This window comes from Trichogramma pretiosum, unplaced genomic scaffold (assembly GCF_000599845.2).
Source record: "Trichogramma pretiosum strain Unisexual culture from Peru unplaced genomic scaffold, Tpre_2.0 scaffold56, whole genome shotgun sequence".
Classification (NCBI taxonomy): domain Eukaryota; kingdom Metazoa; phylum Arthropoda; class Insecta; order Hymenoptera; family Trichogrammatidae; genus Trichogramma; species Trichogramma pretiosum.
This window is the reverse complement of record NW_019641680.1, coordinates 64,369-85,266: the sequence shown is the minus strand read 5'-3', so window position 1 is coordinate 85,266 and position 20,898 is coordinate 64,369. Positions and strand designations below refer to the sequence as shown.

At 33.9% G+C, this 20,898-nt stretch overlaps 5 protein-coding genes and 1 pseudogene across 5 annotated transcripts; 4 read left to right on the top strand and 2 right to left on the bottom strand.

Moving 5' to 3' along the window:
- Positions 1-126: 126 nt before the first annotated feature.
- LOC106658164 lies at positions 127-2,633 on the top strand (annotated as a pseudogene).
- Positions 2,634-4,798: 2,165 nt separating this feature from the next.
- On the top strand, positions 4,799-8,399 carry LOC106658157 (PMS1 protein homolog 1-like). The gene is made up of 13 exons (XM_014379987.2): positions 4,799-5,001; positions 5,093-5,213; positions 5,297-5,461; positions 5,522-5,793; positions 5,867-5,986; positions 6,099-6,242; positions 6,314-6,551; positions 6,631-7,031; positions 7,105-7,374; positions 7,453-7,558; positions 7,618-7,951; positions 8,022-8,163; positions 8,241-8,399. Exons 1-13 carry the CDS (start codon positions 4,864-4,866, stop codon positions 8,334-8,336), a joined length of 2,547 nt encoding a protein of 848 aa, XP_014235473.1. The 5' UTR covers positions 4,799-4,863; the 3' UTR covers positions 8,337-8,399.
- A 300-nt stretch (positions 8,400-8,699) lies between these two features.
- On the top strand, positions 8,700-9,794 carry LOC106658141 (39S ribosomal protein L13, mitochondrial). Its single transcript, XM_014379965.2, has 4 exons — positions 8,700-8,895; positions 8,977-9,100; positions 9,169-9,323; positions 9,382-9,794. Exons 1-4 carry the CDS (start codon positions 8,872-8,874, stop codon positions 9,613-9,615), a joined length of 537 nt encoding a protein of 178 aa, XP_014235451.1. The 5' UTR covers positions 8,700-8,871; the 3' UTR covers positions 9,616-9,794.
- On the bottom strand, positions 9,637-12,573 carry LOC106658140 (leukotriene A-4 hydrolase). Its single transcript, XM_014379964.2, has 10 exons — positions 12,330-12,573; positions 12,109-12,221; positions 11,860-12,029; positions 11,672-11,783; positions 11,533-11,601; positions 11,194-11,476; positions 10,820-11,115; positions 10,495-10,749; positions 10,135-10,424; positions 9,637-10,053 (listed from the first exon to the last, which is right to left on the bottom strand). Exons 1-10 carry the CDS (start codon positions 12,370-12,372, stop codon positions 9,807-9,809), a joined length of 1,878 nt encoding a protein of 625 aa, XP_014235450.1. The 5' UTR covers positions 12,373-12,573; the 3' UTR covers positions 9,637-9,806.
- Positions 12,574-12,947: 374 nt separating this feature from the next.
- On the top strand, positions 12,948-16,216 carry LOC106658155 (uncharacterized protein C18orf8). The gene is made up of 10 exons (XM_014379985.2): positions 12,948-13,321; positions 13,489-13,684; positions 13,752-14,057; positions 14,136-14,310; positions 14,384-14,543; positions 14,618-14,723; positions 14,797-14,950; positions 15,027-15,090; positions 15,150-15,539; positions 15,611-16,216. The coding sequence occupies exons 1-10, from the start codon at positions 13,302-13,304 to the stop codon at positions 16,152-16,154; spliced, it is 2,115 nt and encodes a 704-aa protein (XP_014235471.1). The 5' UTR covers positions 12,948-13,301; the 3' UTR covers positions 16,155-16,216.
- Positions 16,217-16,937: 721 nt separating this feature from the next.
- LOC111694128 (zinc finger protein 596-like) lies at positions 16,938-18,616 on the bottom strand. Its single transcript, XM_023460951.1, has 4 exons — positions 18,543-18,616; positions 18,357-18,471; positions 17,706-18,282; positions 16,938-17,453 (listed from the first exon to the last, which is right to left on the bottom strand). The coding sequence occupies exons 1-4, from the start codon at positions 18,575-18,577 to the stop codon at positions 17,203-17,205; spliced, it is 978 nt and encodes a 325-aa protein (XP_023316719.1). The 5' UTR covers positions 18,578-18,616; the 3' UTR covers positions 16,938-17,202.
- Positions 18,617-20,898: the final 2,282 nt, after the last annotated feature.

Below are 20,898 nucleotides of genomic sequence, written 5' to 3'. Positions count from 1 at the left end.
CTTGGCATCAAATTGAATTGCCGCGTAATTCATGAGAATGACAACAGCGACACCATAGCGACTGAAATTATACACGGTGCCGTCGTCGGCGCGTGGCAGACGACGCTGTATGCCATCCATCGGCGCCCGAGTGCTGACAGTCGACTTAACCTTCTTGATTTTACTTTCTTTAGTTTTTGTTCATTTTGGTGTAAACTTGACCTCCTGAGTAATTTTAGTTAACCTGTTGACTAATTAGCTTCAGAGATTCGTACAGTGATTTTGTGTAGTGATTGTGTGTTAAACAAAATAGTACTGATTAAAAAAATCAATTGAAATTCTACTTCTCTAGTTCAAAACATAGTGACGTTGCAATTCAAAAAAATTGAGCAATTTAAAAAAATGCCCAAAATTATCATGACGAAAAACAAAGCTCCAGCAGAAATTCAAGTAACTGCTGAGCAAATTTTGAAAGAAGCTAAGGAACGTGACTTGGAAATTTTACCATCTGTAGCAAAGCAAAGAATTACTGACTCTTGCGAATTATCTGAGTATCAACACAGAAAGCGTAAAGCTTTCGAGGACTTGATTAGAAAGACAGACTTTCTATTGCCATTTGGTTAAAATATGCTAGGTGGGAAGAAAAACAAATGGAAATTGTTAGAGCAAGATCCATATATGAACGAGCGCTGGATGTAGATTGTCAGTATCTAAATCCAGTTTTATGGATTAAATACATAGAAATGGAAATGAGAAATAGACAGGTGAATCGTGCCAGAAATTTATTGGATAGAGTTGTAACTATTCTTCCTCGTAACAAAAATTTCTAGTACAAGTACGCTGCAATGGAAGAAAAGCTCGAAAATATAGCAGGTGCTCGACAAGTTTTTGAAAGATGGATGAAATGGGAACCATAGGAGCAAGCATGGCAAACATATATAAATTTTGAGCTGAAGTACAAAGAGCTTGACAGAGCCAGAGAGATACATAGACGCTTGATTATGGTTCATCCTGAAGTAAAACATTGGATTAAATGGGCCAATTTTGAGGAAAACCACAATTTCATTGATAAAGCACGACAAGTTTATGAAACAGCCACAGAATATTTTGGTGACAAATTGCTAGAAGATAAATTAATTCTAGCTTTTGCTCAGTTTGAAGAAAGACAGGAAGAACATGATCGAGCCAAAGCTATTTACAAATATGTATTAGCTCGTGTACCAAAAGAAATAACCAAAGATATCTACAAAGCATACCTAATTCATGAAAAGAAATATGGTGATAGGTCTGGTATTGAAGATGTCACAGTTAATAAAAAAAAAGCTCAGTTTGAGAATGAAGTAAAAGAAAACCCTTTCAATTATGATGCTTGGTTCAATTATTTACAATTAGTAGAATCTGAAGGTGACATTAAAACCATTCGAGAAACTTATGAAAGAGCTGTTGCAAATATACCTCCTATTGAAAAGAAAGAGTTTTGGAAAAGGTACATTTATCTCTGGATAAATTATGCCTTATATGAAGAACTAGAAGCTAACGATTTAGAAAGGACTCATCAAGTTTACAAAGCATGTTTGAGTGTAATACCCCATAAGAAATTCACATTTCCCAAAATTTGGCTGGGATATGCTAAATTCCAAATCCGCCAAAAAAATGTAATTGAAGCTAGAAAGACATTGGGTTTTGCATTGGGAACTTGTCCCAAAAATAAATTGTATCGTGGATACATTGAATTAGAAATTCAGTTAAGAGAATTTGATAGGTGCAGGTTACTGTACCAAAAGTTCACAGAGTTTAAAACAGAAAATTGCAGTACATGGCTTAAGTTTGCCGAGCTTGAGGCTTCCTTGGGTGATACAGACAGGGCAAAAGCCATTTATGATATAGCATTAGTCAACCTAGAATGAACGTGCCTGAAGTCCTTTGGAAGACTTATATAGATTTTGAAATCATGCATGAAAATACACAAAAAGCCAGACAGCTGTACGAAAGGCTTTTAGAAAAAACTTATGACGTTAAGGTATGGATAGCATATGCCAACTTTGAAAGATCAAACACTACCACAAATGAAGAAGAGTTGAATAATGTCAAATTAGCAAGAAGAGTTTATGAGAGAGGCAATGATGCTTTAAAATTGATCAAAGAAAAAGAAAGCAGGGTTTTACTTTTAGAATCTTGGCTTGATTTTGAAAAAACATATGGTGACAAGAAAAGCCAAGCTGATGTTGCATCGAAAATGCCGAGAAGAGTCAAGCAGAAAAGGCATTTAGTTTTAGATGACAGAACTGATGAAGGCTGGGAAGAAATTATGAAGTTCGTTTTCCCAGATGACGAAGCTAAGAAACCACAACTTGAAATTTTGTCTATAGCCCAAAATTGGGCAAAAGTTCAAAGTAAATGAATGTTGTATGGCCTTGATAATTTTATTAATAAAACTAGTATCATCTTTTTAAAATACCCCTATGATTTTAGTTAAAATAAGTGCTCAACTTGTACAAATCGTTATTGTTTCAAATAATATTGATTAAGATATGTGGATTAAAATACAAATTATATTGATTAAAATATGGATGAAATTAGTAATATAGCAATTTTTAAACAAAATTAAAATGTGCGTTTTATCATTAATTCTAAATCCCCTAACTTGAATACAATTTGGACAGAAATAACTTTTTTAAATACTAGTTCACATTTTGGCCAGATGTGGCGCGACACGCATCCGGTTCACAGCAGACAGCGGCTACAGGTAAGGACCAGTCGTACCGCGCCACGTACTTAGCTCAGTAAAGCACAAACCATAGTCGACAACGTGTCTCTTACGCTCAAGCACACTTAACCTGTTCCTGAGTAAGAATTAGCAGTATTAACTATTAATTGTAGTAAATGTTTGTTACACTTATTGAAAAAATCAATTTACTTTGGTTTTTGTTTACTGTAGTGTAAACTTGACCTCCTGAGTAATTTTAGTTAATCTGTATAATTCGGAGAAATTTAGTTCGCTTGAGCACACTCCACGTGTGACGAATCGCGACTCGACACTGAGCTACGGAGAAAAACTCTTTGAAAATATAAAACACCGTTCAGTCAGCCTCGAGCAGTTGATCAGTGAATTAGTTCGATAATTACCTCTAGCAAACATGGAATCTAATAAAATCAGTTTTTTAAAAGGATTGGGATTGGTAGCTAAAGTGCAAGTACACGATTTTGCAGCGAATCCGGTATTACGGTGCTCAGAACTCGAACAGGCAGAACCGTTGGATCTGACGGTTCCAAAGAAACAAACAAAAAATATTGAATCCAGAAAAAGTAAGTTGGAAAGGATATTATGCAAAGAAAAGTTATGGAGGGCCACTCAGGTAACTAGACTTTGGGACAAATATTGGGCTATGATGGAGCCTTATTATAGAAATTATTACAGAAATAAGGTAATAAAGATCAACAAGTCTAAGCAAGTTAGTAAACGTCAACATCAGCATGTAATACTACATTAATTTAAACACATTAATTAAAAATTTTAAATATTTATAAGTTTTCTAGTAAAATAAGAATAAACATTCATCAACCTCAACTTAGTAAAATTTTAAATTGATGTAATGTATGGTTATAATGTGAAAATTGTTATAAAAAACTTTTTGTAAGAATCATCCATTATTCTAATCTTGTATTTTTATAAATAATCATTAAAATTGTTATTAAAAAATATGCTGTTTTTTATTTTTTTTTCATCTATTCGTCAACTGAATCTAACAATAATAAATCATTCAAGTAATGTTATCATATACATAGCCCCTCTATTAGGGGTGGGAAGGTGAATAATTGTATATTTTACACCTAGGGAGTGAAAAACTGGAAAGGCTCGGCTTCGGCTCGGCTAATAATCACATGCTCTGAGACTGAGACTTTCTTTTTTCTCTGTATAGGTGCAAATACAATTTTTTGTGAATCCCCCAGCCTAAAGTAACATTTTAGCTTTGCTGAACAAGAGTAAAATGTTACTGCACCGCCTTTATCGCCGTTTTATTCATACCGACAAATGTTACTTTAGGTTGGGGTAGCACAAAAAGAATATATCGACCGTCCTTACGAAGAGTATCACCGTTCTAGTGAAGCGCGATCAAAAAAATCTCTCCTGAAAACTTGCAGGGAAAAAAACTCTCTTTCGAAGATGAGGTCAAGAAAATCTCTTCAAAAATTTCTTTTTTTTTGTTTTTGTTTTTTTTTTGAATGTTTTTGATTTTTTTTGTTTTTTTTTTATTTTTTTGAAGAGATTTTCTTGATCGCAGATTTTTTAGAGTGATTTTCTTGATCGCTTCTTTGAAAGAGAGGTTTTTTTCGCCGCCGATTTCTAAGAGAGATTTTTTTGACCGCATTCGCATGAGTGATTGTCTTCGTAGGGACGGTCGATATTGTCGCATTTCTATCAAATAAAGAGGATCAAAAAAAATTTTCTTTTCGAAAATTGATCATTTGAATATTAAAAAATCCAAAACGCTGTACTTTTCTCCATAAAAGTCCATAACGGCGCTGTACTTTTCTCTCTGAGTTAAGTTAATTGATGAACTATTACAATATTAATTCTATTAAAAACCGAATAATACTTAAAAAGTTCATTCAATGGGTATTGCTTTATTGCAATTGATAATATTTAATTTTATTAATTATTTTTTCACAATACCAACAAATACTCTTATTAACAATTCTAAAGTATTCACAATATAGCTCAGCTATAGGTAATATGACGACGCGCAAATATTTTAAAACCCAATACAAAAGCCAGCAAACGATTCAAAATTCAAATAGAAAACAGCTGATCCTTGAATGGCGCGCAATAATGAGTGCGGTTTTAATTTTATCCCTTGTTTTGAATGAATTTTTACTGAAAAAATGTCCATTAAACGCCTAAATCGAGATACAATAAATTTAATCAACTGCACTCAAGTAATATCATCGATTTACAGTGCTGTTAAAGAACTCGTAGAAAATTCTTTAGATGCTCTCGCTCAAAATATAGAAGTTAACCTTGTGAGTAAAAATTTTGAATATTTATAAAAAAAATGATCAACGAATACTCGACTATTTACAATTTCATATTAGACACTATGATTTCTTCAAGGTGGACAGTGGTTTATCACTGATAGAAGTTAAAGATAATGGAGTGGGTGTACCTAGAGATGAGGCTCTATGTATGGCTTTGCCATCCTATACATCTAAAATTACTGATTTAAACGACTTGGGTAAGAGTAATTTAAAACTTATTTTTAATTTTTAATTATCTAATAAAAATCCTAATGATGACTACATTAATCATAAATCTTAGATTTGCTTGCAACTTATGGATTTAGAGGTGAAGGTTTGACTGCTATTTGTCAGGTAGCTGAAGTGACCATTTCCACCAAAACAGCAGAGGATGAAACTGTTATATGTCATACTTTAGATTATGAAGGAAATGTTGTAAAGTCTGATGTATCTCATGGAACTACAGGTAATGAATTATAAAAATTATTTTCGACTTTTAATAATGAATAAATAAATTTGTAATTAGGTACTACTGTGAGAATGAAAAATATATTCAAGAACATGCCTGTGAGAAGAAATTTATTAACTAAAAAAAGACTTAACCAGGAAATAAAAGCTATAGAAACACTCTTGAAAGCATATGCCATTTGTAAACCTTCTGTGAGATTTGTTTTTCGAGTTAATAGTAATGTTATTTTTACTAAAGCTATTTGTAAATCAGACATAGACTCTATTAAATGTGTCATGGGCATTCAAGTATTTTCAAAAATGACTCATGTAAAGAAATGTTTCTCAGAGGTATTTTGAGCAACTAAAATTTATAAAATAAGTTTTAAAGTTATATTGTATTATAACATTTATTATTTTTTAGACAGAGTTGCTTATTGTTATTCCTAAAAAAGAAAATAAAGATGTTGCATTAATATCTCAGCCTGGCATGCAGCTCATATGTGTCAATGATAGACCAATCAAATCCAAAGAAATAGAAAAGGTAATTATGGCTTTTAAGGCATTCAATTTTATGTGTATAATAAATTGATTAAAATTAAAATTAAAACCACACTCATTAATAATTATAACAAATAATGTTGTACTTTTTTTAGAGAGTGAAACAAAAACTTGCTGAATATTTCTGTCAAACTTCAGGTTCTCACAAATTAGTATTTTGCTTACTTGTAACAGTTAAATCTTCTGCACTCGATGTCAACTTGGAGCCAAATAAAGATAAAGTATTTCTTCATAATGAGGTAAATTTAAATAAATACGTTAATTGTCTTAATTGATGAACAAATTAATGTTAATTTCACTCAAAATTTAGGCTGAAATATTAAAAGAAATCAATCAATTTCTTTGTGATTATTATGGGCTTCAAGATTCTTTAGAACCAACACAAAAAGATGACTCAGAAAAAATGGAAAATGAAGAAGTTGATAGCGAAGAAACATATTTAGTTAAAGAGAAAGAATTCCAAGCTTGCAAAAGACGAAAAACCAATGGTTCTATTGAAAAAATTCACTCCGCTCCATCAACTGAACAAGATTCAAAACAAATTTCAGGTAAGATAAAATACAGATATAGATTTATTTATTGTCTTTAAGTAGACTTATAAGTAATTTTTTCATTACAATTACATAGATAAAAGAAAAAGAAAATCTGATGATGAATTTTTGAAAGATATTGTTGAACCTACGCTGAGCGATTCAGATTCAAACGATGGAATTAGGGTTACGAAAAATTTCAATAAGAAAAAAAAGATATCAGGAATCAGCAGTGTACCAGAAAATGAGAATGAATCTGAACTATTTGATTTTGCTCCACAGACTAAAATAATTGAAGATAAACCAGAAACTTTATCACAATTACCAGTTGTAGATCTAGGTGAAGATTTTGATTGGGAAGAAATTATCAATAAAGCAACTATAAATAAAGAAACTGATAAAACTGAATCACTACCTACTCATGAAATAAGTCAAAAAATTTCTAATCTACCTAACAGTCATGAAAGTTGGAGTAAGGGTCATATTGTTGGATTAGAGGTATTTCACAAGTAATTAATTATAAAATTCATTTTTTATATTAGTTAATTAATAACAACGTTATGATTGTCAGGGTGGTGTTGCTATAGGATTAAAAGATGGAGACCAAAATAATAAAATAGATAAATCTAACTCTCTATTACAAGAATCTGAAGCATTTGATTATGGCCCATCAAAAACCGTAATAGAAGACAGTCAAGAAATTTCAGCAAATGACGGTCCCCATGTTAATGTGGACAAATTTGATTGGAATCTGAAAAATAAAAACATGACAAAAAAAACTTCTGAAAGATCTCGTTTGCCTGGAAGTTCTAAACAAAGAAAAATGTCACAAAAAGCTCACGTAAAATTAATTTAGTCTCAAAACATTAATTTCTCTTTAGAATTTTACATTTTTTATTCATATTTTATTATTTTGCAGGAAGATCCGAATCAAAGTAAAATTCAATTTGCTGGAGATAATGCATGCCTGAAAACATTAGGTCATTCCGCATTTTCTATGTACTGTTCTCATGAAAGAAAAAACAGTATGTAACTTTTTTACTATTTTTTGGCATGAAAACTTCTCTAAAGTTATTTATTTTAGTTTTAGAACAATCGCCTGACTTAAGTCCAGCTGAGATTGCACTTGAATTGAATAAACAATGGAAAAGTCTTTCGTCTGAAGAGCGAGACTATTATCGTGATCTGGCTAACAAAAATAATGAAGAAATAAGTCTAAATATATCACAATTAGAAGGAACAAAAAAAGAAAAACTTTCTCAAACCGAAAAAATAAACAATCGCAAAAAACTCGTTAACATGTTGGAAAATATGAAATCGAATAAAAACAATATGAAAAATGAAAGTTTATTGATGAGAACTTTTGTAAATTGGGACATTGATTTGGAATCTGTTACAGAAAAATTCGAAAACAGAAGGTACTGCTTTCTTGATTAAACTATTCACAAATTTTCATTTAATTAAATTAAAAAATATTTTTATTTACAGAGCTGTTAATAAAATAAATAGGCAAATAGTGGGATCACTGAATTCAGACTTATGGGTGTTAAATATGACATCCAATTTATTTGTTTTTAATATTGCTGAACTGCATGAGCAGCTTCAAATTTTAAAACTCGATGCAAGCAAAGTAAGATTTTTAATTTAAACCAATTCGTTTCTTATTACAATATATTATTATAAACAAAATATTTTTATTTCAATCAGGTGGATGAGCACCATGTGAAAGATCTTGTTGAACAATGGTTCAAAGAAAAAGATGACATGAGTATTTTTCATCCAATTTACACAATTGAATCATAAAATGTGTATAATTTGTAGATAAAGACAACTTTTTACCGCTATTTTACACGTTTTTAAAAAAAAAGTTGTTCTATTAATTTTTATTTATATTTTTTCTGTTAGTTGGAAGAAATGTTAAAAAAAAGTTTTTATATTTTTTTATAAAAAAATAAAATTCTTCAATATTTAATTTTACTGAAAAAATATTCAAACAAGGTCTACACATCATTATTTTATCCTTTTTATTATTATTTAGTCTTGATTTTTCTACAAAACGAAACGGCACCGCTAAGCGAAAAAGTCGATAAGAGCACATTTTTTAATATCGACGAGTGTGCTTCATCCCGGTGTGGCTCTAGCAGACATTATGTAAATACACCGCGTTTGGTGTATTTCATTCATCGCAATTGTTAACCTGCAAATTTTCATTATCAATCAAGTCTATTATTTAAATTATATTTAGTACGTGTTTTTGTCATGTCTGAGTGATTACAGTGTACTTGCAGATAATTTTAAAAATATCAATTCTCTAGTAAGCCATTCAAAATAATTGATCATGTCAATTGTACGAAGAAGTCAAGTAAGTGACTTTTTACTATTTTAAGTTCGAACATGACGTCTTTAAATGCCAAATTAATTTCGCATACTTTTTTTATTGTAGCAATGGGGCACATTTGCAAGAATGTGGCACGTTTTTGATGCTACATGGCAAGATCCTTACCAAAGTTCACAAATAATTGCCAAGTATCTTTTAGGCAGACATAAACCTATTTCTCATCCAATGAGTAAGATTTTACTATTATGTTTCTTCTATTGAAGTTTTTTTTATTAATAATAATCAACATGAATTTAGATCGCTGTGGGGATCATGTGGTCGTTATAAATAGCAGTGAAATTGCACTGAGAGGCGATGAATGGCAAATGCGAGTTTACTTTCATCATGATACGTATCATGGTGGAGCTTCTTGGACTAAGGCTTGGGAACTGCATAAAAAGGACCCAACAATGGTTTGTAACTAAAAAATATATATGGAGACTATTGACTAACTTGACAATCTTTTTTCAGATTATGAAAAAAGCTGTTTATAGAGCTTTAGGAAATAATCTCACCAGACATCAAGCTTATGCGCGTCTTCATGTATTTTTAGATGATAAGATTCCACTCGAAATACAACAAAATCTAAGCAGTCAAATTAAGCAGTTAAGACCTGTACCTCAGAGGTTGGATCAAATATCTCCAGAAGAGTTGGAAAATTTCCCACAAATTGTTAAATTACCAGAAACTTATGTGTTAACATAAAAAATTGTTTATAAGACTTGGTTGTTTTTATACTACTTTTTATTTCATGTTTTTCCTATTTTCTAAACTAAGTATAATATTACAAAACGTGTAAAGGTTTGTGTAACACATATTCTTTTAAAACTATGTAAAACTGCCATAAACTTATACTGGAAGATCTATGAAATTCATTCAGCAAATTTTTGCATCTTTTACAATTTCTCTTTTTCCTCACTAAGGTGTAAATCTTTTGCTACCATTTCTCTGGTTACAAACATCATTTTATCCTTATTCGCCATGAAGACGTCAATAGCACGTTGACGCATTTCTTCCCAGGCATACACATCTCTAAATAAAGGACGAACAAATTTCAATCTGCCCTGTGATGTTGCAAATTCCAATGTTTCATCAACTTTTTCTTCCCACTTGGATTTTAAACATAATCTCAGCCAATTGAATCTAAAATCATGTTTTTTAAATTAAAAGTTTAATTTTATTGTTTAATAATTTTTTTTCAAAACAAAACTATTATTATTTTACCGTATTTCCGAATTTTGAGTTGACCCAAAACCATAGAGTTCATCCATTAATTTCATTTGATCAATTGTAAGAGATTTATTACTCAAAACTAATTCCGATAAGAAAGCCTCTTTCAAGTTTGATGTCCAATCTTTAATGTCATCATGATTGAAAATTGAATCTGCATTGTTAGCAATCCATTTATCAGCTAAGGCCCTGTATTCATTGGCTAGAGTTGTGTCATAGTTTGGTATCACTGGTGGTGTACCAGGTTTATTAAACCAAGCATCCCAGTTAACTTTATCAAGGATCTTAAAACATTAAAATCAAAATTTAATTTAAATGATCATGTAAAATCGTTATTTCATTTAGTTATTTTACCTCGGTTTTACTTGAAAAATATTTATATAAGAATTCTTTCCATGTATTTGTGTTCAAACTTTTGTATCGATATTTCTCAATATACTTCTTCAGAAATGGTTCAAATTCTTCAGGCCCTCCAAGTAACTCTTCTAAGTAAAAGAGAAAAGTGTGCCCCTTTTCATATGGAATGGAAGAAAATGCATCATCTGGATCAATTCCAACTAAACTTGGAATAAGATTTGTAAGTGGATTACTTTCTCCCATAGTAAGAATCTAAAGAGAATTTGAGATATATTATTATAACGTGGGTCAAAAATAATAACTTTCAAGATTAGAATATTACTTCATCTTTCAATTGTTGAAGTCCCATTAATGCAGCAAAATGTCGAACTTTTTCACCATACATTCGACCAATAATTTTCCTTTCAAGAAAAACTGTAAAACCTTCATTCAACCAAAAATGTTCAAAATTTTCATTTGTTACCAAGTTTCCAGTCCAGCTATGAGCAATTTCATGAGCAACAACATTAGCTAAAGACCTATCTCCAGCCAATAAACACGGAGTAACAAATGTCAGACATGGGTTTTCCATTCCTCCGTACGGAAAACTAGGTGGCAAAATAAGCAAATCATAAATACCTAAAACATGGTAATGCATATGATTAATTAACAACTATTAAAGGGATTAGATTTAATTTTTTGATGTATAGGACCTACCCCAAACATATTTTCCACATATTTCTTCAGCAGTTTGAAGCATTTTTTCAGTTTCTTCAAATTCATAGGCTGCTTTGTCTAGTAATTCTTGTTCTGTCCATACTTTGGTACGTGGTCCAATTTTTTTAGATACTAAAGCACCTACAGCTAATGCTATTAAATATGATGGAACAGGCAGAGGTTGATTGAAAACATGAACTTTTGTTGATTGCTCATCGTGCAAAGGTAAAATATCTTCTTTGATAGCTGACATTAAAACATTCAATTCAGCAGGAGCTCTTACCTGAAAATTTTCAATTTGTCAGCATAGTCATTTTGAATTTAGTATAATTTTAATACCTCAGCTGAATAGGTAGACTTGACATATGGAGTATCTTGACAAGGTAGCATAGATCGAGCATGGATAGCCTGTCATAATAATAAAAATTATATACCGCATTCTTATAAAAATAAAGAATATAGAATTAATGAGTATTACTTGACACTGAGAAAACAAATAAGGATGTTTTCCACCCGCAGTTTGTTCTGGTGACATCCATTGCAGTGCCGTAGAGTCTTGTGATGTTCGGTATTGAATTTTTATTTTGTAACTAAAAGAAAAAATTGTAAGATACGGATTTTCATTGAGATATTTGAAATATTGATCTTAGTGTAACAAAATATTACAGAAACAATGTACGACGAGTGAGCTCCTGATTAGAATCAGTTGATTTTTCAGGTAGTTTTATGCTAAGTCTTGAACCATAATCGACTCCTTTTTCTACACAATAATCGAGTCTGCTGTCATCGCTTACATCCACCACTGACAAAATAACAAGGCCTCTGACATCGAGTATCTAGAAAAATAATCATCACTCAAGTTCAGAGTAAACCTTTGAATTAATTATTCAACACGTTTAACGATTAAAAACCAACCAGAAATTCGGTCTCTCCAATTTTTTCAATTTCGAGAGTCGCGCTGGCCTCCAAAATTTGTCGTTGGAAGTTGACGTTTATGTCCAGATGGGTATGTCTGACGATGCACAGATCTGCAATTTATTACAAAAAACATCGAGGCAGTGACAAGCCGCACAGAGGAGTGACGAAGATCAATCAATCGCGAGAAAAAAAAAAAAATCGCTCGCCAAAAAAAATACCTGGTCTCGAGAACGAGTTCGGATCCGTCGGGCTCAGTGCCATTGTGCTGCACCAGTCTCGGCTCGGTGCCGTCGTAAAAATGTTACAGCTTGGAGAATCTCGCTTGCTCCACGAGAGACTCTGCTTACCACGTTTTATTATTACCGGCGCCGTCGTGAAGCGGTGTTAATTTCGTCTTACTGCTTTATATAAAGTATATAATGTTTTTGCGAGATATCTATCCCACTCCCGTGTTTTTCTACTGCTGCTGCTGCTGCTGCTGCTTGACGTATGGCGAGGGCAATTTATTACCCATACTCCTCTCGTTCTTGCATCCTCGAACGTTCAAGAGCGCGCGAGATATAGGCGCGCGAACTCCGAAGATATAAGCTCTCGATCGATATGCGCTATCTGCAAAATGCGCGTAATCGGATCTCTCGAGCGAGCGTCGATTGTCGTGCGATCGAAGCTGAAATTCCAGCTACTTTGTTGTTTTGTCAAACTCGATAAACAAAATCGATGCAAGTTCTTGAACACCGTATGTCGCAGTCTTTGACTTGCGCGCCCCTCAGTACGCAAACATCTTTTCGATTATTTATACCTTCCGAGAGAGCGAGAGAGTGAGAGAGAGATCCTTGGGGCGAGGTTCGCCTTTGTTTTGACGGAAATCGATTTTACCTATTTGAGAGCGGGCGTCATCGGGCGTCGCCCGGCGAAAAGCGGCGAATCGGGCAAAAGCTAGACTGCCGAAAGGTGAAAAGATAGGTATCTTGAATTTTCCCCGACTGCGCGCAGTATAGTCCGTGCGCCGCGCTGCTGATCGCCGTGTCGTCTGCTATTACGCAGCCTATCTTTGACATCTGTTTGTTATTCCCATCCTCTCGACCCACGCACGCCTTCTTGTGACTTCAAAAATTGGAAAGTTTGTGTGGAGTAAATGTCAAAATTGTGAGGAAGGAAAACAAAAACACAAACACTAGATTTTGAAGCTTATGAATATTTTATTTCAAAGGTACGAGAATAAAGTTATTGTTTTAGTGGAATAAAAAATCACGAGTAATGAATCTTTTATTTTTGATTACATCTAGATTATCTTTAAAACGCATTTTAATTTTTTTGAGTTGAGGCGTCATTACTGAATTATCAATTATGCATTAATCGCTTCACTTTTTTCTCCAGTGTGAACTCTTCAAAGCATTTTCTTTCACAAAGTTATGACTCAGTTCTAAAAAGAAACGAAATGTCAACAGCAAGTGAAGTTATCGATGTAGAGGGTGGTGTGGATGACCATTACTTAGAGCTTTCTCCAGAGCCAGTTAAATTTGAACCTGCAGATGATGTCACAGATGTATTTTTTGACGATTCAAAGCAACAGGTTTGTTTATTGCTTGAAATTGAGGCTTTACAAAACAATAATATTTTTTTCCACTTTACTCATTAAGGTTTTTGCAATTCGATCTGGAGGAGTCACAGGAGTTTTGGTCAAAAGTCGAGAGCACAATATAAATTTTAGAATGGATGATAAGGGGCCTGTTATTTCTATAAAATTCTCACCAGACATGAATATTTTGGCAATTCAGCGTACTGTTACTTCGGTTGAATTCATTAACTATGACTCAAATTCCTCTTTAACGGGTCCAGAATATTCTCAATCATGTAAAAGTAAAAATGCATCTATTCTTGGATTTGTGTGGACTCATGGAAATGAAATTTTATTTGTTACTGACCACGGTGTTGAGTTGTTTCAAGTAATTCTCAAATTTTTGTGTCATATCATGAAATATTATTGTTGGGATACATAATAACTTTTTTTTATTCTTGAACAGGTCATTCCAGAAAAAAGAATAGTAAAAACATTAAAATCTCTCAGCATACCTGTAAATTGGTTCATATTTTGTCCTCAAAGTCATGTAGTTCTACTTTCTTCAGGCCAGCAAGGAGTCCTTATGCAAGCATTATATATTACAGTGGGAAATTTACACAAAATTCCAAAGTTTGAAAGTGAGTAAATAGTCTGTTTATTTAAAACTTTTCTTCATTCGCCATAACTAAAATAACAAATAAATTTTTTTAGTGGAAGCAATAGCTTCCAAACCAGGAAAGCTTGCAGTTTCTGAGAGAGATGTTGCTCTTGGGATTTTGTATGGAATACCTAGCATTATTGTTATTCGTCATCAATCAGGGGATAATTTCTTATCAAGTGGAGCTTTTGTTCATGTATATACTATTCATAAGTGAGTAGTTTGCATATGTTATTGAAAGTCATTTTACAAGTAAGTAATTGGATGTTTTTATTTAAAACTTACAGAATGGTAGTTATAAGAAAGAGTCATATTCTTAAACTCGACATGAGTGGTAGATTTGCCATTAATGTGGTGGATAATATAATTATTGTGCATCATCAAGCCTCTAGGGTATGAAAAAACAAATTGTTCAAAAATAAGGTTGAAATTAATCATTCTACATTGTATTTATTTATAATTGCAGACATCAATAATTTTTGATATAATGTTACCTGGAGTTAGTGATGGAACCGTGATTCATCACACCGCTATAGCACCACCTAAACCAATAAAGCCTTATAGTCTAAGAGTTCCTGGGCCAAACATATCTGAGTATATTGATGAACCTTGTGAATTATGTATCCTTTAAAAATCAAAATTATAATTTTTGTTATTGGATAAATTATTGACTTCTTAACAAATATATTACATTAGATTCCCCAAAATGGGTAGTATTTCAACCAAATATAGTTATTGATTCTAAATTAGGTTGTTTATGGTGAGTCTGTTACAAACATAAAAATGAGAAAACATTAATAATTTGTTTCATTTATTCAGGTATGTGGAATTGAGACTGAGCTCGTTAGTAAAGCTCATGACTGACAAAGTGCAATTGATAGAATTTTTAATGCAAAGAAAAAATTCAAAGCAACTCCTCATTCAAATTGTGAAAGATTTAGTAATGAAAATGCCTGCCACTTTAATGGATTTGCCAGCTATTTTCAATAAGTTAAATACAGTTTACAGAAGTCACTTGGAAAATGAAATGCAGAGCGTAATTGGTACCCCGTTACAAAGTAATGCAAAAATTCAAAGCTCAGCGTCCAATGACCTAAAGTATAAAATATTTCTTGATCAAAGCGACATTTACAGTCACATTTTATCAAATCTTTCTGAAAGCAACATTGATTCCAAAATGTTGATTTGGATTCTTTTGGAATACATAAGGTACCTGATACTCTTGCATAAAAAAATAACAATGTTTAGCTTATAATTTTACAATAAATCGGCGCTTTCAGATCCCTTTCCGAGCACGGAATACCGGTGCAGCATTATTTGCACGAGCTGATCATCACCACCCTCGTGCACAAGCAGGCCTACTATCAGCTGCACCAGTTGCTGCAGTACCACGTCGTGTCCGACTCGAAACCGCTGGCGTGCCTGCTGCTGTCCCTGGAGAACCATTACCCGGCGGCCCACCAACTGGCCCTGGACATGCTCAAGCGTCTGGGCAACGCCCACGAGGAGATTGTCGAGGTGCTGCTGTCCAAGGGCCAGATACTGCCGGCGCTGCGCTACATACGCGGCGTCGGCATGGTCGATCAGGCCTGCTCGCGCAAATTCCTCGAGGTCGCCAAGAGCGCCAACGACCCGATACTCTTCTACTCGGTCTACAAGTTCTTCGAGCAGCGCAATCTGCGGCTGCACAACAGCACGGGCTTCCCGAAGAGCGAGCGCTGCCAGCCCTACGTGCAGCACTTCAAGCACCTCTTCCTCCAGAGCGACAACAACGGCTGCGGTAACTCCGACACGGCGTCGACCATGTCCAACGTCTCCTCTTAGGAATTGCAATATATACTCTATAAGGAACTTATTGTGACGATCTATTACTTTTCATTTTTATAGCAACGATTTCATGAAAGATTAAATAAAATAATCGTATTTTTACTCAATGAGTAGTTTTGTCATTCAAATGTTTTCCCTGAACCTTTCCATATTTATTTCTACTCGATCTATCTGTAATAATTTTGTCCATAGTTTTCCATATTGCTTAATGAAATAAATACTTAATTAGATGATGTATCCATAGATTTTCAAAACAAGGATCCTAACGCTTTTTCTCCCCATCAGCAATGTCAAAGGCAATTTATTTTTTCTAAATACGTTCTTTAATTGATGCTGAGCACAGCAAAGTCGTACACATTCGATATTGCTAATTTTCGATATTTTACTCTAACTGCGATAACTCATGCAGCGATAAACCAATCGATCTGAAAATTTTACTTGGCATTGTTTCGGTGCTGATAGAGTGCTGTATACTTTTTTAGCGACATCCGTATATCCCAATATACAAAAAATGCCTTTTTATGCAATTTTGAGTTTTGCACCTCGCGACATCTCCACTTCGAAAAAACGTAATTTTTTTTGGCGATCGGTCTTACTTGTGTATTGGCATTTAACATTGTACTTAAGACAAGTATATCTTATGTGGTGTATTGAGTACCACTACACTGAGCGTAACATGATTGTGATATAGTATAATTATGTCGTGTTTTGAGTATCACTACTGAGCAAAAATTTATGATATGTTTCTTTATTATATGCTAATAAATAAATATATGTTAATTTATGATTTGTTAATTTATTTATTTGTCTCGATGTTTCATCATTTTGCACGGTATTGATAGGTACGTTTTAAGATCATTTGTATTGATCTCGTGCTTGGGTATTGCCTTCATGCACACTTTGGACGTGTCTGCATAAATATTTTCTATGTTTAAATTTTTTCCGCATAAAACACAAGCGTGATCAATGTCTTCGTGCTGCGTTTTAATGTGAGTTATAAGACGATCTTTTTGAGAAAATGTCTTGCCGCACTTATTACAATATCTTATTGTGTCTTATTATGCATTAAATTCATGTGTCTTTTAAGATTACCCTTTAGTGTGAATGTCTTTCCGCACACTTCGCAAGTATGTGACACACCTTTATGCATCGCATCGATGTGAATTTTGAGATGACATTTTTGTGTGAAAGACTTTCCACATATACTACAATCATGTTTAACACCATTATGTCCCTCGATATGCCTCTCTAGACCTCTTTTTTGTCTGAATGTCTTTTCACATATACCACACGCATGTTTAACACCATTATGTACTCCATCGATGTGAATCTTGAGTTTAGTCTTGGTTAAGAATTTCTTCCCGCATACTTCGCAAGTAGGTGCCATACCATTATGCATCGCATCGATGTGAATTTTGATATAACGTTTTTGTGTGAATGTCTTTTCACATATACTACAATCATGTTTAACACCATTATGTACTGAATCGATGTGGATTTTGAGAGGACCTTTGTATTTGAATGTCTTTCCACATACACCACACGCATGTTTAACACCATTATGTACTCCATCGATGTGAATCTTGAGTTTAGTCTTGGTTAAGAATTTCTTCCCGCATACTTCGCAAGTAGGTGCCATACCATTATGCATCGCATCGATGTGAATTTTGAGATAGCGTTTTTGTGTGAAAGACTTTCCACATACACCACACGCATGTTTAACACCATTATGTACTGAATCGATGTGGACCTTGAGATGATCTTTTCGTGAAAATTTTTTACCGCATATATTACATGGATATTTGGTACGATTGCGTGCCTTATCAGTTTGGGTTTCGCATAGACTTTTTTGAGCAAATGTTTTTTCATTTGCATCAGATGCATCACTGAGCTCACCATCCAAATTTAATTCTTCTTTTACTTCGTCGACAATTTCTTCTTTAATTTTCATCCGAGTCTGATAATCGCAACTATTTTTCATATGCTGCCATTGATCTGGATAATCGTCCTCGATTTTCTTGACTACTAATAAGTTAATGCCAAGCTTCTCGTCCTTACATTCGAATTCTATTTCCAAATCGTTATTGGGTCCAGAATTTTCATCATTTCCACGAAGCCCATAAATCTGGAAATGAGATTAGTAAAAATACTTGATCAAAATATTGACTAAACAGTAAACAGTCCCACATCAACACTTACTAAATTTTCTCGACAAAAACTCGAGAATTCGTCGTTTTTAGCATCGCATGCATTGTCAATTATCTTATAATCTTCATTTTTAATTGGGGAAACATCATCTGGTTCCTTCTTCAGTCTGCAATATTCCCAATAATATAAAGATTATGCCATTTTTTTTAAATTTCATTCTCACGAAACAAAAATTACCTGACATCAGAGTTATACACATCACTGAAGTCCATGTTTATCACTCGGAACTTGATCAACGACTAATTATTTTGTAATGATGTTACACATCGAGCTAGGTAACATAAGTGTAATAATATTTACAAATCGTGAAATGAAAGTTTGAGAAAATTTATGTCAACAGAGACACTCTAAACTTATCATTTATTATTGGAGAAATTATACTATTGATCTCGTAATAAACAATTAGCCATTTTCTTTGAATTGTATCTTATTACAAAGAAATGACAAATTATTGAACACTTCATGAATCAAGCTTATAATGTGTCCTACACTCCGCTTTTCACATAATTTTTTTCGACGCGCAAAATATGAAACAAAGTTAACGTGAGCAAATGAAGGGTTTATATACATTTTTATATACATTTTTATATTACACTAACGCCAAATACGTGACTACAGTCGCATCTATATCATTTACCATTTTTACACAACGAGCGAATATCGTACATCTATGTAATCTATTGTGTGATAAATATGCATGGTTAGTCATGTAGTCAAATATATATCTATGTATATTGTCACGTGGGCACACCGGGCCAGCTTAACGCGTACATACAGCTGTATATGTGTTGGCATGCCATGTGCAAATTCCTTTGGTCGCAACGTTGTCAATACACGCTGAGCACAAAACATCGATAAGTGAAATCTATTTCGTTCCGTGCGAATTACGGAAACCTGTATTCATATATACCTATACTAATGTACATGTAGGGAACATCAAACTAAAAAATACGCCCTATTTTTGTGTTCTACTTTCAATTATACCAATAATAATTTTAACGGCTTTACCAAATTTGCTGACACAAAAAACTCGTGGTAACATTGATTTATTATGATACTCATTGAAGCTACTATTATTAATTTCATACGGCTGAAACAACTATTATCATCATGTCGTAAGCTATTTCGTTATTTACCATTCAGTCGCTCAGCATTTTGCAACTGTGGTTGCCACTAGTATTCTTAAATCTAAGCATTAGATGTAAAAAGGTAAACACGAGTTTGAAAAACTATATATACGTTTGACAGATCGTATCGCGTATTCAAGTACAATATTTCGCAAACACGTTTCCAGCACAAAGCTCGCGAGAATTTATATGAAATCCTTTTCGCGCTCAGCATCGGCAGCTGCTGCAGGTGGATATATAATATAGATTTTCAAGTTGCGCACGATGGTATGTACCTATATATGTACCTATATAACTAGTTAGCCGACGCGTAATATCTTGAAGACACTCGAGCGCGCGTTAATGAAAGAGGAATTGAATCTTGGTCGCTCGCTCGCGTCAAAGTAAAAGCTCTTTTGAACTGCATTCGCACATGGGTACTATAGCAAAAGTCCCACAGATATATAACGCATCAGCAGTGTGACAGCGAGCGAGACACGCGCGTGAAGCCCGCGGGACACCTATAGTAATTATTTCGAGCTTCGTTTGTCGTTTGCGCGTGCACACACACACACACTACACACGCATGCAAACTGGGCAACAGGAAACGGTAAGCGAGTGTATGTCACAAGAACATCGGGTCGCCCCGGCGGACGCACTTGCCAAAGATGCACCGCACCGAGTTCTATCGTGGTATACATCCCCGTGCCGTGTGCTGTACACGTATAGCTGCTGTTGGTGCCTGCTGCTGACGAGGCCGCGACGACGACACCTTAGACTAATTTTCCCGGACGGTAATTGCATTTATGAGCCCGAGAGCAGCCCGTATCCGGCAGGCACCAACCACACCAGCACCATCACCACCATTGCTCCGCCAAGTCATTAAGTTGCCGACGCTGAGGGCGTTGTTTTGATTATGCCATTTCCTCGGCTGCTTATTTACCCCGGACATATACACGCCCGAGTCGTGATACTTGATAACCGTAACTCTCAGCGCTGTATGTGCGAGTTGGTGTGCGAGTAATACGTATCGATATTTTCGGGATCACCGCATCCCCCCATATGTCGTTGCTCTACCTTGAAGATTCGTTCGCTGTCTTGTGTTTGAAAATGTGGCTTGATTATCGTGTCGTTTTTCTTGATAAAAATTATGAGCTATAATCATTCGATATTTAACTGATCTTGAATCAATCGGGAATTGCATTTAAACTCATGGTGGCCATTTCTTATTGTACTGACACATGCGTTGATAAACAACTTTTCAATAACTCGTTAGTTTTTAATTTTTAATTAAAACAAACAAACAAAGAAAGGGCAGAATGTTATTTATTGTATAAATGCATTGTAAAAGGATTTTTAACAAACTGTTTTCTTATTACAAATACAAGCATTCGTTTAGAACTATTGAGATGTTGAAGTGATTTAAT

Bases quoted from the DNA above. Each gene is read 5' to 3' on its own strand.
- LOC106658157 (XM_014379987.2), top strand. From the start codon at position 4,864: ATGTCCATTAAACGCCTAAATCGAGATACAATAAATTTAATCAACTGC. The intron at 5,214-5,296 runs GTAAGAGTAATT...CATAAATCTTAG, and splicing joins TACTGATTTAAACGACTTGG to ATTTGCTTGCAACTTATGGA. The intron at 6,552-6,630 runs GTAAGATAAAAT...ACAATTACATAG, and splicing joins AGATTCAAAACAAATTTCAG to ATAAAAGAAAAAGAAAATCT.
- LOC106658141 (XM_014379965.2), top strand. From the start codon at position 8,872: ATGTCAATTGTACGAAGAAGTCAA. The intron at 9,101-9,168 runs GTAAGATTTTAC...ACATGAATTTAG, and splicing joins ACCTATTTCTCATCCAATGA to ATCGCTGTGGGGATCATGTG. The intron at 9,324-9,381 runs GTTTGTAACTAA...ATCTTTTTTCAG, and splicing joins ATAAAAAGGACCCAACAATG to ATTATGAAAAAAGCTGTTTA.
- LOC106658140 (XM_014379964.2), bottom strand. From the start codon at position 12,372: ATGGCACTGAGCCCGACGGATCCGAACTCGTTCTCGAGACCAG. The intron at 11,602-11,671 runs GTAATACTCATT...TTATTATGACAG, and splicing joins ATTTGTTTTCTCAGTGTCAA to GCTATCCATGCTCGATCTAT. The intron at 11,116-11,193 runs GTAGGTCCTATA...ACCATGTTTTAG, and splicing joins ATGTGGAAAATATGTTTGGG to GTATTTATGATTTGCTTATT.
- LOC106658155 (XM_014379985.2), top strand. From the start codon at position 13,302: ATGAATATTTTATTTCAAAG. The intron at 13,685-13,751 runs GTTTGTTTATTG...TTACTCATTAAG, and splicing joins TTGACGATTCAAAGCAACAG to GTTTTTGCAATTCGATCTGG. The intron at 14,544-14,617 runs GTGAGTAGTTTG...TAAAACTTACAG, and splicing joins CATGTATATACTATTCATAA to AATGGTAGTTATAAGAAAGA.
- LOC111694128 (XM_023460951.1), bottom strand. From the start codon at position 18,577: ATGGACTTCAGTGATGTGTATAACTCTGATGTCAG. The intron at 18,472-18,542 runs GTAATTTTTGTT...GGAATATTGCAG, and splicing joins GTGTATAACTCTGATGTCAG to ACTGAAGAAGGAACCAGATG. The intron at 18,283-18,356 runs GTAAGTGTTGAT...TCTCATTTCCAG, and splicing joins GTTTTTGTCGAGAAAATTTA to ATTTATGGGCTTCGTGGAAA.